The sequence below is a fragment of the Magallana gigas genome, chromosome 6 (assembly GCF_963853765.1).
Source record: "Magallana gigas chromosome 6, xbMagGiga1.1, whole genome shotgun sequence".
Lineage (NCBI taxonomy): Eukaryota > Metazoa > Mollusca > Bivalvia > Ostreida > Ostreidae > Magallana > Magallana gigas.
This window is the reverse complement of record NC_088858.1, coordinates 3349441-3373666: the sequence shown is the minus strand read 5'-3', so window position 1 is coordinate 3373666 and position 24226 is coordinate 3349441. Positions and strand designations below refer to the sequence as shown.

General features: G+C 36.0%; 3 protein-coding genes and 1 long non-coding RNA gene across 4 annotated transcripts; 2 read left to right on the top strand and 2 right to left on the bottom strand.

Annotated features, from left to right (window-relative positions):
* Positions 1 to 11480: 11480 nt before the first annotated feature.
* Positions 11481 to 12050, top strand: LOC136276430 (uncharacterized). Its single transcript, XR_010714858.1, has 2 exons — positions 11481 to 11922; positions 11955 to 12050. It is a non-coding gene; the product is annotated as an uncharacterized lncRNA (long non-coding RNA).
* A 1314-nt stretch (positions 12051 to 13364) lies between these two features.
* LOC105346158 (cysteinyl leukotriene receptor 1) lies at positions 13365 to 15407 on the bottom strand. The gene has a single exon (XM_066088349.1). It carries the CDS (start codon positions 14460 to 14462, stop codon positions 13398 to 13400), a length of 1065 nt encoding a protein of 354 aa, XP_065944421.1. The 5' UTR covers positions 14463 to 15407; the 3' UTR covers positions 13365 to 13397.
* A 1775-nt stretch (positions 15408 to 17182) lies between these two features.
* On the bottom strand, positions 17183 to 18710 carry LOC105346159 (ankyrin repeat domain-containing protein 61). Its single transcript, XM_011454626.4, has one exon. The coding sequence runs from the start codon at positions 18639 to 18641 to the stop codon at positions 17322 to 17324; it is 1320 nt and encodes a 439-aa protein (XP_011452928.3). The 5' UTR covers positions 18642 to 18710; the 3' UTR covers positions 17183 to 17321.
* Positions 18711 to 19995: 1285 nt separating this feature from the next.
* On the top strand, positions 19996 to 23855 carry LOC105346160 (AN1-type zinc finger protein 3). Its single transcript, XM_011454628.4, has 6 exons — positions 19996 to 20156; positions 21338 to 21378; positions 22078 to 22137; positions 22330 to 22630; positions 22913 to 23049; positions 23449 to 23855. Exons 1-6 carry the CDS (start codon positions 20104 to 20106, stop codon positions 23598 to 23600), a joined length of 744 nt encoding a protein of 247 aa, XP_011452930.1. The 5' UTR covers positions 19996 to 20103; the 3' UTR covers positions 23601 to 23855.
* The last annotated feature ends 371 nt before the right edge of the window (positions 23856 to 24226 follow it).

Genomic DNA, 24226 nt, shown 5'->3' with positions numbered 1-24226 from the left:
GATTAGTTTCTGAGAAGAAGATTTTTAAAGATTTACTCTTTATATTCCTATGTAAAACTTCGACCCCCCCCCCTTTGTGGCCTTACCCTACCCCTGGGGGTCATGATTTTCACAACTTTGAATTTATTTTACCTGAGGATGCTTCCACAAAAGGTTCAGCTTTCCTAGCTTAATTGTTTCTGAGAAGAAGATTTTCAAAGATTTACTCTATATATTCCTATGTAAAACTTCGACCCCCCCCCCCCCATTGTGGCCTTACCCTACGCCAGGGGGTTCTATTTTTTTACAGCTTTGAATTTATACTACCTGAGGACGCTTCCGCACAAGTTTCAGCTTTCCTGCCTGATTAGTTTCTGAGAAGAAGATTTTTAAAGATTTACTCTATACATTCCTATTTAAAACTTTAACCCCCCCCCCCCATTGTGGCCACACCCTACCCCCGGGGGTCATGATTTTCACAGCTTTGAATCAACACTACCTGAGGATGCTTCCACACAAGTTTCAGCTTTCCTGCCTGATTAGTTTCTGAGAAGAAGATTTTTAAAGATTTACTCTATATATTCCTACGTAAAACTTTGACCCCCAAATATGGCCTTACCCTACCCCCCGGGGTCATGATTTTCACAGCTTTGAATTTATACTTCCTTAGGACGCTTCCACACAAGTTTCAGCTTTCCTGGCTGATTAGTTTCTGAGAAGAAGATTTTTAAAGATTTACTCTATATATTCCTATTTAAAACTTTAACCCCACCCCATTGTGGCCACACCCTACCCCCGGGGGTCATGATTATCACAGCTTTGAATCAACACTACCTGAGGATGCTTCCACACAAGTTTCAGCTTTCCTGGCTAATTAGTTTCTGAGAAGAAGATTTTTAAAGATTTACTCTATATATTCCTACGTAAAACTTTGACCCCCAAATATGGCCCCACCCTACCCCCGGGGTCATGATTTTCACAGCTTTGAATCTACACTACCTGAGGATGCTTCCACACAAGTTTCAGCTTTCCTGGCTGATTAGTTTCTGAGAAGAAGATTTTCAAAGATTTACTCTATATATTCCTATGTAAAATTCGACCCCCCATTGTGGTCCCATCCTACCCCCAGGGGTGATGATTTTCACAACTTTGAATCTACACTACCTGAGGACGCTTCCACACAAGTTTCGGCTTTCCTGGCTTTATGGTTCTTGAGAAGAAGATTTTTGAAAATTTCTCCAATTTTTTCATTAATTTCTAATTTTCTCCCCTAAAAAAGGGCGTGGCCCTTAATTTTCACAATTTTGAATCCCCTTTGCCTAAGGATGATTTGTGCCAAGTTTGGTTGAAATTGGCCCAGTAGTTCTTGAGAAGATGTTGAAAATATGAACAGTTTATGGACAGACGGACGACAGACAAAATGTGATCAGAAAAGCTCACTTGAGCTTTCAGCTCAGGTGAGCTAAAATGAATGAAGGAAATGAAGATGAGGAATGTCAGAGATACGGAGCTCTTCCCAGCCTGTACAGACCTGTCTTGTTAACTGTAACTCCATCCCAGCAGTCGGTTAACTTCACCTTTTGACAATTCTACGTAGGAGTCCAGTACTCACTATATGTACGAGTTTAAGTTAATATAGATAAATGTAAAATAAAAAAAACAACCTTGTTATTTAAGCGTATTTCCACCTTAGCAATATATTAATGTGTTTTTAAATATTCATGTTTATTAAGAAGTTTATGAAATTATTAACGTTTTGTAATTTAGGTGTGGGGGGAAATTCCCAGCAGTGGGTTCATGCTTTAAGTAGAACCAATGATGAATAGTAATTTTAAGTAGTCAACATACTCATGCATTGTGTAGTAGTAATTTAATCAGCCCGTGAATTATTGAGAGCAGGAGTTTGCTTCACCCTTGGTCTTTGTTTATCTCCGACCCCCTTCGTTGTTCATTAAGCTCATTAAGTGTTCGGTAACCTTTGTATGTTCCTTCTTATCAACTTCCACAAAAATATTATCAAGTGCGCGGTTAAATACGCAAAGCCTAAAAAAACTGCACAGTTGTTATCAGTGGTTTCATCTCAGCATTTCCGAATTCCTGCTCATCACGGAGACACAGGAGTTTTCACAACTTTTTGTTTAAAATTTTGATACACTACTTTAGTAATTCTTATTTTGACGAACTTCTTGTGTAATTGTTCTCCTTAAATCATGTACGTTAATACTGTTCGTTTCATTTTGTAACATCAAACGCGCTTAGTCCGTTATTTACACATATATTGAACATTCAGCAGCATTGACATACAACTTACAACACAAGTGTTAATTACGTTCGTGCCCACGCAATCAACAGAAGTGGATAATATATTTAACACCACGTGCTGTCCAGACATCAATCATTCAAGGAGAGAATCGTAATGCATCACAAGAGAAAAGGTTTAACCATTTCATTTTCTCTGAATTACGAACTAAAAGTCAGCAGCTATATCCATTTGAGTTGTCACGAGAGATATGACAGTTTGGCACCCTAGTAATGTTGAGGTGTCTGTACATGATAGATAACTGGGGTTTCTTTTGCGTTACCTCTATCTCCATAATTGACATTCCTATTAGAATATCGCTTTGCTCGCATCAAAACTCATATAAATATTCACCAATACTCTTTAAAAAATAGATTACTAGTACATTAATTATGGAGCATGTCCCTAGAAATGAAATGAATTCTGCAATGTCAATGTTTTGTGAAAGTGTGCCTCCGGCCTACCGACCATCATTTCATCTCAGCAAAGGAAGCCAAACAAAACGGGAATAAAAGCATTGGCTTATCGGGATGTCTGCATATCACAGCGAACGTTCAACCTGGCTGTATTTGTACTGGTACAGTGAGGGGGGGGGGGGGGGGGGGGATACGTCCGGAATTCAATCCTTACACAACGAAGAGTCCCCATCCCAATGGAAGGGGCTAGGATTGTCTTATCATCAGCTGGTGACACACATTCCTCTCACCTACAACATAGGTAACATCTTTACTAATACTATTATGACGTCATTGACAATACCACAATCAATATTGACAGAAAAAAACCCACCAGAATACACCTGGGAGCAACCTAGAAGCGACCAGAGACTCTAAATATATGTATTTTATTAATTTTAGAGACTTGTTAGAATTGGATGCATCGTCCTAGTAAAGAAATGACTTTGTATGCATTTTGAAGTTTGAAGTTAAATCTTGACTAAGCATCCTTACATTGATTAACATTTAAATTATCGAAATATCGTGTGTTCTTATCGAATTTAATGCGGATCCGTTGTACATATCAGCTCTTTTACATTCTTTGTCATGTATCTCTTGTACCATTCGGGTTTGGAAATATTCATGATTAAGTTTGAATTAAACCTTTAAAAGGCTTTTGTAAATAACCACTCTAAAAGACCCTAAAAACAATTAATAAATCAGAGAAGACAGTGAACTGCTTAACAACACAAAATGAAAGAGTCTGTTATTGTGCAGCCTGTCGCCTTACTTTTGTAATGAACTGCCCCAAGGTTAACTCATTATCTTTCTACTAATAACTCACCCTCTGTATCAGTTATTAATTAATAGTGGAGCAGATAAAGAAAAGACATGGACCTCTATAGATTCCCCGCAGCTTTTATTAAACAACCGAATGCTTATGAAATTAAGTCAATGATATTGCTGTGTAGCCTTCAGTAGGAACCTAATACATGTACAATTAAGTGACATCAAAAGAAAACGACAGCGGCAGTAAGTGTCTCTTGCTGACCATCGATATCTTCTACATACGCCATTGTAGTCCGTGCGTCGGACAGGAGTCTCCAGATTGGATTATAACAATATCTGTATTGGCCTAAATACAGCGATTGCATGGTCGAGCTAATTAGGCGCGCAATATGGAAATTGCACTGGCATCTAAAGAAGTTACTATATGATGAAGTCAATCATCTATTTTGAATACGGGCTAAATTGATTACAACATTGTCAATGAGACATGCTTACATAGGACCATTGGATGGTGGTAGTGGAAGGGGGGAGAGTATCAGCTATATTTCTAATTACGAAGATATCATATGTATTTTGCAGTGTTTGAGTGACAGCTATATGTTTAATGACGACAAAGTGTAACTTTATTTTTGGTGGGAGTTTAATGAAATACTATAGATTTTAACAAGGTATACGAGTTTCCGATAGCTTGTTGTGTATTTTAATTAAGAACTGGTTACCGACAGTGAATATTTGTAATCAGAATATTTTAACATCGCCACTCCACAGAAATCAAGAGCAACAAAGTGAATGCTTCTGATGCATTTTAAACTAAGAGATCGTGAGAACTTGATAGACACGAGATCAGTGATATTGGCGTCCGCATCTCTGAAAAATTCGTTTAACCCGCGAAGACAAGCAGAAAATAAACTCTGATGTAATATAAGTAAAAAATATCACTTGAAGATATTCAGAGAAACTGTTCGTGTGTTTGGAAATTCTCAGAGTGATTCTATAAACGTCAACTGAGCCCAAGCTATTAATAGACGATATTAACAAACATGCCGAGTCCTTTTTGTTTGTTTTTGATTCATCAAAAATTAATACATTTGTAATTAACTCTTTCAAGATTATTCCTGCAGCTATAAATACACTGTAGTAAGTAAATGATTAATGAAAGTGACTTATTTCGTTTTTTACATCCGTCTCTTTAGACATATATATAAACATATCACTATACTCGTTATCATGCAATCCAAATTTAAATTAATAAATAACTTTAAAGTTAAAGCTGATGAACTTGGGCTGTCTAGGGAAAATCTCCAAAATAAATGAGGGATAATTATTTTTTCCAGTGATACATTATATATTTTTGCTATCAAATTGTGCACGTCTAAGGAAAGAAATCTGTTTTTAGATTCCTAGAAACGGTAAACGTAGCATTGTAGAATGCTAAGACACATTTAAAGTTTCTGCGCTTGATAAGTTTCTATGGTCACAGACTTGTTTTGCATTGCCGACAAACTCATCTGGTTGTCTGTCCGTTTAAGATGTTATAGATAATCTTAAATGTACTCTTATCAAAGTTCAATGAATTTTATAGCTGAAAATTCTGCTGGAAATGTGAACTCATTATATACATGTATACGTATTACGAAACTCTATCTTATATTGAAGAAATTCGCCCTTCCCCGTAATAACACTAAGGTTTAAAAAATGACGAATCTTTAAAGGAATCAACCACAGACTTTTGACACAACTGAGCTAAAACTGAATTGAATAGAACATATTTTATTGACACAAAGTCAAAAGGACCAGACTGACACAAGTTCTGAAAAATAAATAGTCATTTTCTTAAAGTATCAATAAATCATATAACTCTGTATATACGTGATATTTAGAAATAACATGATATTCATATTCTCCTTTCTGTTTTCATTAATAAATCAACCTACTCTAACACTCTAAAAGATGTTAATTTTTTTAAATATTATATATTTTTTTTGTATTTTTATTTACATGTTGTGATGAATAATACTGTTCACAAACAAAACGTTCTACAAATTAATGAGCTTGTCCTCAGTTGATGAAGTCATATTAGAAAGACTTGCTTTTCTATGACACAATCACTAGAAGTGTCAAGGATTCGAAGCAAAAGCCAACTTGGTCTAAGCATGTCCATACTCAAGTTATCTTTTTTTTGGGGGGGGGGGGGGGGTGAAGTTGTAAGTCGTATATAGTTTTAGGGCAAGCGTGCACTGTTTACATTTACACGTGCTAGCATGCCAAGGCCAGTAATTCAGTACTGAGTCAGTGCTGAGAGGACGTAATGTCATTTGGCACTACACACTGTTACATGTATAACACCTCCTCCCTCTGTACACCATAGTTAACAACGCTGGTCAACCTTTTGTTCTAGGGACCACGTTTGGTCTGTGCTGTCTTCTCTAATATATAACTCAAAGTTGAAAATTTCATAATTCGTAATACATGTATTAATAAAGATATTCCTTTTAACATGACTTGTACACACTTCTTGATCTGTACACAATATTCCAAGAACTGATCAATCTGCTATAAATACAGTTTATTGGCTAGTTTACGATTTCCTCGTCGATAAACCAATCATCTTCGAGGCACTGAAATCAGTTCGGATCTTGCCTCGGGGCCACCAAAATTGGTGGCACGCATGTTTGAGAAAAATCTAAGATTTGAGAAAAAAAATTAAAAGACGAGAGTTAGTTTGAGAAAAAAAATTATTTCGTTGCACGGTTTGGTGTGAAAAACTTATTTGATGGCACATTTTGGTAAGAAAAAAACTTCTGAGAATTCTCAGATTTGAGAAAATCTCAGCGTTACAGGCTCGAAGCCATCGTCGCAAACCACGGTTTTGAGTCCACAAGTTTCCTCAAACGATGGAGAGAATCGATGTGAATCACACGTGGGTCACCGACGATGGCTCGAAGCCTGAAGCTTGGTATGTGTATATTTGTTTACGTCGGAAAGTGTGTGTATGTTTTACCGAGTTAAATAAGTGGTATATTTTCTTGTTAATATGTAATGAGCTGTACATTACCCATTTGCGTCCAGTATTATCATAATGTCTCATCATTATACAATTTACAACCAAAGAACGATGATGATGATGAGGCCACCAAAACTCTATAAAACTATTCCAATTTAGAAGCGAGACCACAATACTAAATAAGACAAAAACTGATTCGTTGTATCACGTTATATAATATACATTAATCTCAGAGTTTTCTTCCATTTTTAAAATATATCTCACTGTGTTAATACAAATCTCGACATAATTAGTATAAATCAATTTGTACGCGTATGGTTAATACAACTACTTTCAAACTCATTGATTAGTGTTAAGTAACAACGTTGATTATGTAGCTCTGTTGGTTTTTCCCTCATTTAATGGAAGAAGTATATCATGAAGTAACAACGTCAATTATGTAAACTTTTTTGGTTTTTATCTCATTTAATACTTTTATGGTAGATTTGGCGGGGAATATTTCGTGTGATTGATCGACACTTTTGCTTCACTTCGAGCAGGGGCATGGACAACACTAATCCCAAATCTAACCCGTTTAAAAAGCCAGGAAAACGTCAGATATTTCGGACTAGGACAACACGCATCCAAATGCATGTATTTGCAGTAACCTGTTCATATATGGAAGAATTGGCCCTTCTTTCTATTTAACACGCTGTTTTGGCTTAGAATAAAGATTATTCACGTTTTTTTACATACTCTACATGGATAAACGAACCAAGAGTCAAAGAGAGGCTGTAAGCTGGTTCATGTGCCTATGAAAATAGCGGTTATTGCAGAGGGAAAAATTATCGGTGCAATACGCGCTGACAGTCAACACCGTAAACAACCCCTAACGCGGGGGAGTCGACAAAAAGTAGGGGGGAGTCGATTCCAACGCATGGGGGAGTCGATTTTCTTCGCTTCGGAGAATGAAGGAATTTAGGTCACGCCATTTGTAGGTATTTATAAAAAGTATTTCCAAAAAATATATACCGCACGGAAGACAGCGATAGTCAAACTTTGTGTCGGTCATTGGTCCGAGTTCTCTATGCGTCTAGTAGGCTCAAACACTTCGAAACTATTTGACAGATTTCAAATTCACGGTAATCGGGTGGTCAAAATATGCATGATTTGTAAAATATACGATTTGCTTTGGGTTACAGACAGTTGAAACAGTCGAACAAATGATCAACCTTGTAAGTGCAATAATCAAATCTTAACAAATCTTAGGAAAAAATGAATAATCAAGACATTTTCTGTTCAGATGTAACGGTAACGTAGGGGGGAGTCGATTTTTGGAAAACAGAACGCACGCGGGAGTAGAAAAATAAAATTTAATTCACTCTATAGGGAATGTTCAACTTATTTTTTCACAATTAGCATTCAAACGAGGTCTCTAAAAGTAGACTTTATCTAATAATAAAAAGGTTTTACTTATTCACATATATTTAAGCAATAAAGACAGGTACTACTCATGTTTTCCATTTAATTTCGTTTTGGTTTTTTTATTTTTTTTTTAGAAAAAGATTAAATTAAAAGAGAATACATTTATTAAAAGGCATTTTCTTCCTATTTCTGAGTCTGACATCATCATGATCATTTGAAAAAGTGGGGGGCCTGCATTTCGTACAGTCTGTGATTTTTCCTAGCTTGATGAAGATTTTGAGCTGTTGATACACGAGGCGTTTAGACTTCAGTCCTGTCAATTTCACAGGTGCTTGAGGACAGGACAAATCATGCATATTTTGACCACCCGATTACCCTGAATTTGAAATCTGTCAAATAGTTTCGAAGTGTTTGAGCCTACTAGACGCATAGAGAACTCGGACCAATGACCGACACAAAGTTTGACTATCGCTGTCTTCCGTGCGGTATATATTTTTAGACGGAGGCTGTTTAACAGCCTCCGTATATTGTGATTGTCTTGCCCGTGAAGTCAAATAATGATGATTCCTTAAGCACCATCTAGCGGTGGACGAAATAATGAATGATTATGAGATTCAATGAATAAACATGGTGTGCTTCTTTGTCTCTGTCGTATATCGTTCGCATACTATCAATTAATTTCCCGCGGAAACGTATCTCTCTTTACAGCTGCCCCTCCCCCCTCCCCGCAAGTGATTTGGGAAGTCGGTGTATTTTACAAGCTGATAAGAGTGTCGCGCGTGAAAAAAATTTAGATAGAATTGACAAACAATCTTGTTTATGATGCAAACAATAGCCATAATATATATCATCAAAACTGGTACCGTACAACTGAACTTGAGTTCTCTGCAAATTCAAAATAAATAGCAAAATTAAGTTCATTTGTTTATTGTGTCCATAGTCTTAACGAGAGAGAGAGAGAGAGAGAGAGAGAGAGAGAGAGAGAGAGATTTCTGTTGAGAAAAAAGAAGTACATACGAATTAAACTTCACAAACACAGTATGTCAATCTTTAAATTAAACATCACAAACAATGTATAATACTTCATTGTTAAGCATGCTTCCTTTCTCTTTACTTGAAATCAAACATCACAAACAGTGTAATACTTCATTGTTAAGTATGCTTCTGTTTTCTTTCCTTGAAATCAAACATCACAAACAGTGTAGAATACTTCATTGTTAAGTATGCTTCCGTTTTGTTTACTTGAACTCAATGCATTTTATCTTCAATGCTCCTTACCATCATACCCGCATATAACACAATGCGCAAACGTACGATTAATACAGGTACCTACATCACGGATAAATGTAAATGTAACCTTACAACCACCAGTTGTTGTCTTTCTAGTCATATTATATTGAAACTTTAGAACACCAGTGTGGATTGTTCAGGACTTATGCTGTAGTAAATCCCATGTAATCAATAGAACCACCGCTCTGGGTCTCAGTTCTCAGGGTTCACGGTTACTTCATTACAATGGGAATGTCACAATGGCGAAAGCCTGATTGCAACCTTCTTAACACTAACCCTTCAGTCCGGAAATAGTTACGTTCCACTTTGTCAGTAGGTTTTCTACTACAGTAACAGAAAACCATAGACAAACCAGACATATTCTTTAAAAGAATTATCATTTTAAAAAAAATTAAACCATCCGTCGAACTGATAAGTCTAGATACTGAAGAACAGACAGATGTGATTACTTTTAGTGTATTATCTACTTTTGATCCACTCGTTGGATCTTGTGAGATTTGGGTTTGGGGAACTGATACAATATGGTGCTAATGAAGACCATTCTGTAAACATACCGCGGTATCCTGACCCTGGTGTACATTATTACCGTCCGAATAAGTGATCGCGCGGCAGGCGGCGCGGTCAGTCATATATCGCCTTGTTACACAATGACCTGCCGCCATGCCAAGATCATTAGCTAGGGTGTAGAAAGGAATGGCGGAGTGCGTAATGAAAGAAAAAGTTGCAAAACACGCCTGTTCGTTATAAATATAATTTCTACGCTGAGTTTATGATTACATGAAAGAAAGGAACATCTTTTTCAAAGCACTAATCTTGTGAAGTGGAATAGATTTGTGTTGTGAACTCTTAATGCTGATTAGATGTTGGAGAAAGCTCTATAGATACGGGTGTGCTTTTCATAATTTCTACCTCTCATCTTTCCATGTAAGACGAGGGAGGAATACATTGACTAAGAATAACACGTGTTTGTCCTTCGTATATCGAAAAATTTTCACTACTAAATATTCAATACCCAGTATTGTTCTGATAAAAGAAGCTAATCCTTTAATCTACCGATAGTTGTTATATAAAAAGTTTAAATTCAGTAATTTAAACTTCACTATTAAAGTTTATTCAAAATATCAATGTAACATTTTTTCGCATTTTGTTTCACCCCTTATCTCTCATTCGTCAATGTTTTATGTTAGTAATAACTTGCTGCCGTCCGTCACCTCTATTTTTGAATTGGAGACGGGTCAATCTTAAACGTGTACAGTGTACCTTAACTTTGATTATGATCATAAAGGTTGCTAGGATTCTGTAAGCATACAACTCAAGCATCTGTTCCTCAGCCAACCATATGTTAGAGTAATTGTCTTATGTTTCAGTCAAGATAATATGTAACTGACATAATGTCTGTGGCGACGTGTTATTCTGTACAACGAGTTTAACTTAATCAATTGGTGTGATCCGTATCCAAAGACCGACACACTATTAATAAGACATTGTTTTTCAAAAAACGTTGGTTGGATCTTTCAATTATTGATATTCTTTGGTTTAATTAGAATGTTTCACTCCAGAAAAACCAATTACATTGGGTTTCATCTCTTGAACTATACAATTTCAACAGTATAATTGTCACACACTGGTTTTCACCGTCGTGACTAATTGTTTGGGGAAATTAGCTCAAGGATCAACCTGTGTCTAATTGCAAGAAACTTGCTTCCACAGCACCTGAATGAATCAAAATAAAATCCGTAAATATAAGTAAAACTGTCTTTATTGAATTGCCGCAAGATGGAAAGTGAGTTATAAAGAAAATGAATGAAATACACAAATTATAAAAGCATGTTATAGAATCAAAGAAATAACAAAAGTTCCGAAACACAATAAACAGATAAACAATATATAGACATAAAAAGAAATCAAAACAAGATCAAGCACACGGCTTACCTATAAAATGTTTCCTTTGTAATAACATGATGGATCGAAAATGAATTATCGAAAGAATAAAATAATTACTAAGATTTTAACATGTTTTAGAATTTAGCGGATAAAATTTCTATTTTCGTTTTGTATACGTTAACTTGTTTATCTCCTCGCATAGAAGAGTTCTATCTAACAAGGCGCGGTAAAGTTTAAATGGCCGAAAAGTTAAATCTTAAGGGAATAAATTTTAAAGTAGAAATTATACGCAATAAGTATAATTTGAAGTGTAGATTAAAAAGATTACAAAGTTATTTAATTAAGGCGGGCAATTTTTAGCGAATAACAATTTAACATTGAAGTCATGAAAGAAATTTATAAACTTTCTAATTAATTGGATTAAGGTATTAAAAAAAAACTATTTCAAAAATATCCTTAATTTAAAAATAAGCAATAAAAACCTTAAATAAAATTCAGCTTAAGTAATAAAAAGAATAAAACAGTAATTTCAAGCTTACCTGAATGAATCAAAATTAAATCCGTAAATTTAAGTAAAACTGTCTTTATTGAATTGCCGCAAGATGGAAAGTGACTTTGTTAAAGTCACCTACCTTTGCGGTCAATCTACGGACTTTAATTTTGACCAATCAGGTAACTTGTTTTAAAAAGGTTTACGCCCAATTTCGGCAAAATTTCTTTTGATGCTTGACACTATTAGCTGAGCCAAAGAAGGTGTTATAACAATTACTCGTATTTCCGCGGAGAAGGCCTGTAACAAAGACAGGATTAACTCGAAGTCGAAACAAAGTAAATAAGTTTTTATATGAGGCCGAAATGAAATAAATAGGTTTATCTATGTGGAATTTCGAAGTGTCAAGCCAAAAGCGCAAAGGAATTTACCTCCAAAGAAACCGAAATAAGAATGTTTTTCTTAGTATCTAACAGCTGGGAATGTCATCCTAAGTTTACAAAAAATGTGCGAATGAATTAGCTAACAAAGAGAATTTCCAAAAAAAAACTTAAAGGAAATTGTGCGAAATAGTAGATATTATTAAACTAAAATAAAATAAAATTTACTCATACATGAGGAAAATCCTACTTGAATATCAGAAATAATCCAAAATATAAAATCAAAAATATCATGAATTATAAATTCATGTTAATCATAACTGTTACATTAAAAGTTTAAAATTTATCAATTTAAACTTAACTATAAAACTGTTATAGTTAAGTTTAAATTGATAAATTTTAAACTTTTAATGTAACATAATTGCTGCAGAAATCAAATAACTGCTTGAAACGTAGCCGTGAAGCCATTGGACATCTTCATTTTATATCATTTACCTCTCGTTTTGGAAACTACAATGAAGTACGGTTAATTTTTATATTTAATATATTCATTTCAAGCCTAGTGGGTTAGCACAGTTAAAAATATTCTTTCTGAGAAATTAAAAATTCATTTACGGTCAAATACTTTTAATATAACAGAGATTATGCATCTGCTGGGGTTGAATCCGGGTACTCTCCAGCACTCTACTGATCGAGCTAAAAAGGGTTAACCTACTTCCTAGAGTTTGTAAAAAAAATCCATATACCTCACTCTACCACATTAATATTGAATCAGTTATAAATAATACAGTCAATATGATGTATATGTACTTTATCCATATAAATACGTTAAAAGCTAATATAAATACGTTAAATGCCAATATAAATACGTTAAATGCCAATATAAATACGTTAAATGCCTATGTTCCTCTAGAAAGATTATATAACGTGGTCTTTCTAATCTCCTGAAAAAGAGCTCTGATTGAAAATATTCGATGATGTTCAAATTAAAAAGAAACCATACTTTGTTTTGTTTTTCTACACTAACGTTAACAACATTGTAATAATTTTAGAGTTTATGACTAGAACATTAAAATTTATAATTTCCGGAGTGTTTTATGATCACCAAACCTCCGAAAATCGGAAATTGAAAATGGATAGAGTAGCTTCTGATAGAATTATACTATACATTCGAAAACATTTTTACTCTGAGCAGTCTTCCCCAGTAGAGTTTTTGGAATAGATAAAACATGATTGATACTGGCCTATCGACTTAACGGTTGAGTAATACAACAGTCTGTATCAATATTCATTAGAATATAACATAATTAAGGACTAATAACTTACGATGTTTATCAAAAGCAATCTATAAAACCTGACACTGGTCACTGATGGCACAACATATTTCATAAAGACGTAAAAATCGAAAATAGAAAAATAATCTTTATATCACGTATATTAATCACAATTCATAATTCGGGGATATGAATTTGCACACACCTTGTTTGAACAGAGAAGCACATCGTTTTCTGAACTCAGTGTTCATAAAGGAATAGATGATGGGGTTGATACAACAGTTCAACAGGTAAGACCGGAGAAACACCTGGTACGCCATTTTGGCTGAGTCAGTCAGGGTGGGATAGAAATAAGGATGAATAGATCGATGAATAGCGATAACTACAAACGGTAAAAACGTCATCACATACGAAAACGTCACAACGGACAACATGACAGTCAGACGGACGCTACGCTCGACGGCCGCCACACAGGAAGTAGACAGAATAGTTTTTTTGGAACCGTCTTCTGACTTCATTTGGCAGGAAGAGGATTTTTTACGGAAAATTAATTGACGTCTGACAGCCACCGCCACGAAGGAATAGAGAACGATGAAGCTGACAAATGTGATTAGCGTGCCCACTCCATGGATCCCGTACAAAACTAAGGGGAATATAGACTGGACGTACCCGTCCTCAATTTGACACGTGGGGACCGAGAACTCCTCACCGTGCGACCTGATTTTCACAGTGTGCTTCCCGTAAACAACCAGAGCCGGCCATGTTATGGTCAAAGCCACCACTATCAACCAGAGGACACAACGCCGAGCCGTGGATGACGTCATCACCGGACGATGGGGGCAGCAGATTCGTTGGTACCGGTCAATGGCGACTGCAATTAACACCAACGTAGAGGAAGAGTTACACAGATATGTCGTGAATCGAGAAAGTTTACATACAAATCCCAGTTGAAAAAAAGAATTATCCACCATTATGACAATTTCTGTGGGCATTGTGATGACGCAGTTGATAAGGTCAAACATGGCGAGAGACAAAATGAATATCCGAGTAGATAGGTTTTTCCATCTCCAGTAATACACAATCCAAACCAGACTATTCCCAAAGAACCCAAAGATCATCAAAATAACTGTGTACACAATGGCGGGGGTATATATCCGAAGTTTGTGCTGAAAAATCCCCCCATCCGGAAAACTGGTCCCAGTGAAGTTAAATTCCGTGTAATTTGGGTCCATATCTCTTTTTACTTTGCACAAGAACCGTCTGTAATATACATAAAAATAAATGAAGATATCTTCCCAGGCTTGTTATTGCTTCCAATTTCAAATCGCGATATCACGCAAAATTCCAACTCTTATCCGTTCATATGAAATTTTAATCATCGTGCTGGTAACTTTTGCTTATTATTGAGCGAGACACTGATATTGCTCTCTTTAGCAGTCGTGAATGAACATCATACCGTGTTATAGGGTCGATCACTGCTAATATCCGTCTATCACCAGAGAGCAGCACCTCGCTACTGAACTGTACAGCATCCCTCCGTGAGTTTATATAGCGCCTCTGCTATACCTCACGCTGCTAGTGTGACCGTATGAAAATACTTTCAAAACTTGTCACTCATGGAAAACCTGTTCGGTCATCATACATGATTTACATTGTAACAAATACTATTGAGCAATAACGTAATCTGGATTGCATGAATTGCATTAGACTGATAACAAGTTCACGCTCTTTGTTGTAATTCGGCCTCTGGAGTAGGATATTAAAATTGATTCTTTATAAATACTTATGGCAATGGTTGTATCATTTTACACGCATTGTGTTTTATTTCAAATTAACGTTGTCCTTGAGAAAAATCAATTTTACTGCCAAAATGTTTTTTCATTACCAAATTATCATTTTCTGAATAGAGAGGATGCCCACATGTAATATGAATAAGCTATTTAAGCTTTAGCAGCAGCATTTGTCGACGAACAATGCAGTATTTAAACCTCTTATGTGCTAAGCGACCAACAGCAGTCTGGATCGGTGTTCCCGGAGTGAACTCACGGCTTTCCCAGATCCCCTTGCAGGCACAGGTCCAGTTTTATAACCCGGGTGGAGAGGATCAGAGCAAAGATTTGTTTGCGGGCTTGGGGGTCAACTTCTGTTCAGTTTCTTTACTATATAGAATAAGATCAATTTCCTACCGGTTTCTTCACTATGTAGAATAAATAAATAACTATGAATTTTCCTGACCCCCCCCCTCCCCTGTTCATACTACCAATAGCACGAAGTTATTCGCAATTTTTTTTTCTCCAACGGTCTTTGTGAATAAGAAAAACACTTGAGACTGGAGTTATGGAGAGACTGTAGATGACTGTCCCCCTCCAATCTGAGACTCGACTCTTTGAAGTGTGATCAACCCTCTTGATACAAAGCCGGCGAAGAGCAGTGATGTCATTACAACAGCAGACGACTGTTGCGTCACACCACGCTCTGTCATTGGCAACATCGTCACAAGGTGACTACACGTACAACGGAAATACTCGGTACAATTCCAAACAGAGAATATGTTACATGTACATGTTAAAACTGTATGTCAGACTGAATAATCTAATAAAAAAATATGAAGTACTCAGAGTTTTTTTAACATCTGTTATGATAAATAGATTACACCATTGGTGATCAAATTGAGAGAGAGCCTAATGCTATCTGTTAGAGATGATCAGAGAGGCTTTAGTGTTACACAACATGGAAGCCGGCGAGAGTTTGTCAGTTATAGCATGTGTCATGTGTTTTGTTTTTCATAAACAAAAGAACGGATCAATCGTAGTCTTGTGAAATCCATGTTGATAAGGATTCTGTAACTACATTGTATCAATTGCACGCGATGGAGTTTCCTTTTCATGGGATAACAGTTAACGTAATATTGTGAGGTTATGATCACTTTTTCTGAAAAAGTTTTTGAGTCTTCATATAACCATACATATGTAATTGTGTGGTCATTACATTTCATCATTTATGCAAATAATATAGTATGAGGCGCAAGCGGGTTTTGCATTTAATTATAGTCCGAAATTAATATAGCGTATTTTGAAATATCAATAGAGCTGAATAACTTAATAAAATTATAATTTTTGTCGGGCCGTGGTCAATTCCAATAAAGCCTGAAAGCTATCACCTCATAATATTCAAAGGATGATTTATTACAAGATCTAGTAAATGATTCCAGGGTGTCTTTTTGGTGCTGGAACCATTATGACGTCATAATTAAATTGATGAATCTTTTCCCGTATTTTACGGTTTTAAAGGGGTTATGTAGAAAATAAAACAATATTTTGACATTCTATATTTAATCATGGGAAAAATAATCCCGGTACCTATTTTCAATTTGACATCAAGAGGAGGTCAAGAGCTTGTTTAATGCCATTTTTGGAGAGACTTTAGGCATTCTTGATATATTTCATAAGTCAAAAATGGACAAAACTCCAAGATTTGTTAGTTTTATCCTTCATATTTCACAGAAAATGGTTGTTTAAAACATGAGTTTTCAATGTGTTTACTAGAAAGTGAAGCCCCAGTACACCCTATCAAACAAAGATATTGTTATGAAGCATCATTAAAAGAATTTATATCTTGAATTTCATAAACCTGTAGGCACCTTTCATTTACTTGATAAAGACCTTAATTAAGAAAACCCCGCACGCGTCCCATACAATACGTCATTTGAATTTACTTGATACAAAATCTATTCGTAGTGTTATCACAGACAGAGACACTGAAACATATAAATATCACCAAACATAACGGAAATCAATGATGGGGTTCGGGAGGAGATCGGCTATTTCAGAAAGAAATCTTCTTTTTATGAGGAATTAAGATTATTTCATGTTTGATACCCAAACAAGAAACTTGTGATAATTTTCTGACCATAGTACTTGGCATTTTACTCATCATTGCAAGCAAAGAGACATAACCGGAAGAACGTTTACTGTTACTATGGAAATCGTTTTGATATATGCAATAAATAGACAAAAAACATAAATTCCTATAAAAAATGATTATAATTTTATCTTTCTCTACTTAATAATTGGGTCCAGTAATTCGTGGCATCAGATGTGGCTGAACATAAAGTGCGACCATTTGTTCCGTAAGGAGTGTTTGTAGGTCAAGATGTCCATGATTATTTCCCTGGGACAATCTAATTGAAGGGCGTCACCAATAGACACCATCCTGCTGTCACGGTACATGTTTGAGGCTGTGGCAACGTCTTGGGGTCGGGCAAGTAGATTGTTCATTCTTTGTAAACACATACTATACAACCGTGGGGGATTGCAACTCAAACTCAGCAACCTCTGCCGGACGTGACGTGGACAATCCTCCATCAGTTTGATTGGATAGTTTCCCTCGGCGTCTTTGAGTGACAGTTGCTGGGTCTCTGTGAGCAAGGAAATGAATCCCAAATAGACGCAAGCGATGCTGTGTAACTTCAGCAACAGATAAATGGGTGTTTGGCCTTCAGAGTCCATGGCCGAACAGTCCGCTCCTTTCGACAAGAGGAGGTGGATTTTCTCGCCATTCCCGCGTATAGCACACTGGTGGAGAGGCGTCTCCCCATTAAACGTCTGTTCGTTTAAGAGTTTGGTCAAATCTGGACACTCTTTCAGTAAGATGGCCATTTGTGACGCATTGATTCTCTCTGATCCCGCTACGATGTGTAGAATATTCTGCCCGGCATTGTCTTGCTCCTGAATGTTCGCTCCAAGTCGAAGAAGCTCCATTAGACTCTCCAGATTTCCGTGAAAGGCAGCGGACATCGCCGGCGTGTATCCGTCATGGTCCCTCTGATCGATGAAAGCCCCAAAGTTCAACAGATGGACGACTGGGTTGACTAAATTTCTCAGGGCACACAAATGTAATAAAGTCCTCCCTTTGACGATGCTAGGCTGCTGTGGATCCTTGGAGTGCTGAAGCAACAAGTCCAGAAGGCGGGTAATGTTAGACAGGTGTCGCCTGCGATTCAAAATGAAAGTCCTTCGTACTTCGTCCACTTCTTCGTCATCGGTCGACAGGCGGTTTATCAGTAGATCCGGTACCATCCAGTACATGAGTAGGACCCAGGCGGCCGTCCTGTGATCGCGGTCGTCACGGTAGAGCGGATCCGCGCCGTGCTCCAGCAACAAACGTACCATCTCCAGACGTGTGTACATACAAGCAAGATGGAGAACGGGCATTCTGAGAGTGGGGACCTCATTCTGCTCGAGACAGTGGACATTTCCTGTGTGGATCGTGTTGAGGTCGATTTGCTCGCCGCTCGTCAGGATACGCCCCATTTCTTCTGTGTTGCCACTCAGGATTAGACGATAAAAATCGTCAAAAGATACCCGGCTCGCCTCCGCAAAATTTTGGTCATCTTTCTTACTTTTGTCCATTGTGATTTTTCCTTTTTCAAATTTTCATTATTTTTTTTAATTGAAGTTCGGTTGATCACTATGACGTCATAGACAACTACAGGGAAACGTCGCGCTTATACTGGGGAACTCTATATATACATTTACATTTTCTACTTTGTCTATGATAACATTACGAATCAATTTTGAAGCCTATAACCCAATAATTTCATAAAACATGAGTGACACAAAATGGGTGTGTCTTGTAGCATAACCGAAAAACGGTATTGGCTGCGCGACGAAGTAATACATAGCATGTGCTACATGAAAAAAATAGTGGTTTTAAAATGTTGTTTTAAAGTGTACAAATTAGAAATAATATAAGTATAAGTAATAAGGAATCATTCTTTGAATATTATGAGATGGTAATTTCGGTCAGAGCGTGGTCAAATCTATCATTGAATATTATGAGATGGTAATTTCGGTCAGAGCGTGGTCAAATCTATCATAAAGCCATATGGCCTTTATTGGATTTAAATACGTCACGACCGAAATTATCACCTTATGATACTATAGAAGAATGATTCCTTATTCCTTAAATATAAACAATTTATGTGTCGGGTGTAATAAATCATAAATAATTAAATAGAATTGACAATAAAACACTGTCTCTTTCCAACCAAATGAATGCACAAAAGTGTTGTGAAGTTCGCCGGTATATACTTACATGTCAAAGGAAACTTACGGATACATTTTCTTTATCTTAGTTTTAAGATATTTTTATTAAGAGGGTTGTGTGGCTGTGGTCATTTTAAAACAACTAATGTGCTTATCAATGTCAAGGAGAAGGGCTCTATATCTAAAGATGTTGGAAACTACTAAAATATTCGAGTTAAAATAAATTATTTCAAAAAAATTCTTCACATAAAGTTAATACGGCTAAAAGTTCATATAACGTTTAAGATCTTCTCGGTGGTTTGTTGACTTTCCAGCCTCCTTATTATGTATAAAGAAAAGAAACAAAAACACCACACACAAAAGTTAACACCCGTATGTCGACATGTAAAAGGGGTATGAAAAATTAAGGGGGGGGGGTCAATTTGGTCCTTTTTTATTCTCAAAAAGCCCCGTTTTTTATTTTTATTAAGTAAACCAAAAATAATATTAAAACAGATCTCTCTAAAAGATTTAGATATAAACCAACTTTAAAAATGTACATGTACACATTTTCCCTCTACTTGTGCGTCCAGCCTCATGTCGAATCAATAAATCGTATGTGCCAGCTTTCGGCACATTATTGGCTATAAAATAAGAAATGCACCACCCCCTCCCTCATTGTTTATGACCAACGGGAGGCTACTCTGTCTTGTAAAAATTAGAATTGACCTTTGAACCGGAAGCAATATACAGCCTCGAATTGACAACAACCAGCTGTCGATTGTCATTCTGTCACTAGGAGATTTTTCCTCAGAAAGGACCATTTCTCATGTTACCTGCGTAGGTGATGGAGAAGTCGAAAAGTAACGACCAACCTCGCTGCCCGTGCGGATTTTGGGGGTAAGTTCGCGACTGAAGGATCTGAATCACCACCGTGACGAAGGCTGGTGTCGGGAGGCCCTGGGTCGCTAGGATTTTCCTTGGTGTGGGTTAGGACTTGTCTGGTTGAAAGTTTCACTTATATTAAGGAGTGAATTAGATATTATTGTGTATTATGTCTTAAGATTATGATACAGACATTTGTATCAATGAAAAAAACATGAAACATCCGGGCCAGTACCTTATCAATCATGTTTATCTATAAACGATCAATCCCGAGTTGGGTTGGGTAGATCTACTCTCGCAGTAGAAGGCGATTACGCGTAAACGTGGACTGCAAAGCAGGCTAAGCCAGCGTTCACCGCTGTTAGTGATTAAGAGTGAACAATGAACCATATTTATTTTGATAAAATATTTATAATTTATCTCACAAAGAAAGTATACCTTTAATTATCTTTTTTCTATTATGCAATCATTGTTTACATTATGGTTTTTTTGTGTAAGAAGTAATTTTTTTTAGAAATAGCATGATATATCCTAGCATTTTTTATCAACTTCATCTGTGATTGAGAATTTTTCACAATATAAGCGTACAATTTCACCCCCAACCACCAATCCAAAAACATGCATGCAAACTTCAAACCTCAGTCTACACCTTGATTTTCTCATTATTTCAAAATACTCATCATTGGATCTCTTGATCATCTAGAGTTATCAAGAATTTGGGTTTGGCTGATTGGTTTCAATCAATTTGCATATAACTGAACAAGAACCCAACATTACCATGGCTTGCACTGACCAATCACAACCAACTGTTTTTAAGTACAGTAACATTAACACATGTTGGGTTAGACATATACATCAAACAAGACATAGTTCATATTATATTATTTAATAATATATTAATACAACAGTTTTTCACCTGAAATAGTGTCATTCCAGCAATAGACACAATAAAGAATTCATAATTCCTCTATTTTGTATGCATAAATACCATCTTTGAAAAAAATTCTAGAGTTTATTTGCCAGATGGTGTTGTGTATTCTGATAAATATTGTGTTGAGAAATGTTTTCAAAATAAGCTTATTTTAAGGGTATTACTACAAGTTTTGATCAGATAGGGGGTTTTATTTCAGAATCATTAAATGTTAGGATAAGGAGACGGAAACATTAGATAAACCATATTTTCTATTTAATTCCAGATCTTCAAGTACACTTGGACTCTGTTCACAATGCTATAAATGTAAGTATTGTTCATGTGTGCTGTGGCATGCAGAGATTTATGAAACAAAAGTTGATGCATGTAATTCATGTTAATATTTATTCTTTCTGATATATGATAAGCATTGAAGAGAGATGGAAATGTGTTGTAGATTAGGTGGTAATGAGATTTTGGTTGCATATATAGCTCTATAGAGCTAAAGCAAATCTAAAATTCAAGTCTCTATAGAGCTAAAGCAAATCTAAAATTCAAGTACCAGTATATGTAATTGATTCGAGTTTCAAAATGCTCACCATGAAGTCACAACATTAGATTGAATGATTTAAACAATATACCGGTAAATCCGATTGTTTTAAAATGTTCAACCATTTTTAAAAAAATGTAAAGGAACTCACTGCTTAGTGTTTACATATTCCAATATACTGCTGATTGAGTTTACTCAACTTGAATAAGGGAAGTGGTGCCTGAAGTAGACATTATTTGCATGCGCTCATCAAGAAAAAATGCTCCAAAACCAAACTTCCTTTTTCTATTTTGACAAAATGCTTAGGTGCCGTACATTTTTTTAAAAAGTTGCTCATATGCAATAAAAACACAATTATTTCATGTAGGAATATAGCATCATTTGTTACAACTTATTAATCTTAAAGATTGAGAAAATAATTTACGTCAAAGATATATGATTATAGAGTATATAGCTGGTCTTGTTTTTTGTTTCAGCACACATAGAGAAAACCAATGATGCCCTACAGAGCACTCCCGATCATCTCATTTCTCCTGGTTTGTGTTTTTTGCTTCATGTTTGGTAGTTCAGAATCTCCTCTATGATAGCTGTGTAGATTTACAAAGAATTTATTATCAGAAGGAAAGATGAATTTACTTTTATTTTATGAAATATTTGAATTTTTTTTTTTTTAATTTTTTATCAGGTCTTAAAATAACAAGACAGTTAATACATGTATTTTCTTGCAGAAACTGCCAGACAGATGAAACAAAGTGGTCACAGTCATATGGAAGGGGCTAAACAAAGCAGCCATAGCATTGGTTTAGAGGGAGGAAAAAATAACAGCACACCAATTAGTGATAGCCAATCACAGCCCTGTTCTTCCAAACAATTAACTTGTGAGAGCATTAAAGACTCTAGTGTTTCTAATGAAGGAACAACGGATCGTGAACAAAGTCCAGCAACCCCTCCCCCAGAAACCGATTCATCCCCATCTTTGTCTTCCAGTGTAGCCACACCAGAGACCCCTGAAAAAAGAGGAGTCAAACGGTAGGTCAATCGATTTAATCACCACCTGGTAGAGAACTCACATTGTGTACATCCACACACAAGGAACTCTTCCTTTTGTTACAAAACTGAAATATTATAGAAGAAATCAAATGTTTCAGATTTGCTTCAGGCATAATTTATGATGCATCTCATGATGTCTGATCATCTTTAAAATTGATTTTTACATGTAAATATGCTTTTGCATTCCTATTCCAAGGATGTTAAATTCACTGGATATTAATAAGTAAATTTATGAAAATATTGATGTCATTCAATTTTCAGTGATATAACACAAGTTGATAAAGAATCAGACACCCCTGAATCAACACCAGAAAAAGGACAGAAAAACAAGAAGAGATGTTATCAGTGTAAATGTAAACTGGAGCTGGCCCAGCGGCAGATCGGCAGATGTAAATGTGGTCAGTATCTACATATGTACTTGTGGTTAATACTAACAGGTGTTATTATGGTCAGTAAGTACAGATGTTCCCGAGGTCAGTGTATGGGAGGCATAAATGTGTAAACTTGGTCAGCAGATACTGTCTATAGGTCAGTGTGTACGGGTGTGAATCTGGTCAAAATACGGTACCTGTTTACTTTTAAGGATATGATACATGTACATCTGAACTGGTGTTATATTGTTCTGTAACTTGTGTATCTATTGTTCGATATTTGTATTCATCTTTTTCTATTAGATTCTACATCTTTCATTTGAACCTTGTCAAGATTTTCAGAAATGTATATAAAGCCGTTATAGGAAAGCCCACATCACATGGAATGAGCTGAAATAATGGTCTTACATGTGTTCTCTGTTACAGACTTTGTATTCTGCTCCTTGCATCGACTGCCTGAACTTCACAACTGCGATTTTGATCACAAGGAAGACGGGCGCCGAGAAGCTCGAGAAAAGATGGTGAAACCCACGAGACACTTAGGGACCTCATTCCAGCGGCTCGACCCAGATTCCTGAAGGAACTGTCCCTGCATTAACCAATATGTTTTGTTTTTAAATTTGAGTACGGATTATTGGGCTGTGTAATTAACAAAACAGCTGAGAGTTTTGTTTTAATATGAATATGCAAATTGATTTATAACAATACAAGAAGATTCTTGAAGAAACATTTTTTGTACAATGTAGTGATGTATGGCCAGTGACCTCTGGAGAATAGATATGTCATGATATGAACACTGTTGCAAGCTCAGCAATAATAGAACTATACACATGGTGAAATTTTCTTGAGTTCTTCAAATGATTTTAGAGAGTGCTGCTAATTTAATATATTGACATTTTATAAATTTCACTTGTGTCAGATTCCAATTTTACCACCCCCCTGATTTCATGTTTTAATCAGTTTATCAATTATTTTAAAACAGTGCATCTGTTTTTTCTCATGTGTAAAAAAACCTTTAGAATTCTCATCACAAGAATGCATGTGTAACTAAATCTAGAGTGATAGTTTTCATTTGGACCCATTTTGTGTGCATGATAGTTTTACCTGTGTGTGACTGTGTTATGTAAATTAGAGAAGTTGTAACCAAGTAGGTTATACTCCTGTACAACCCGAGAATGCCCAGTCTCTCACATTGTGTACCCCT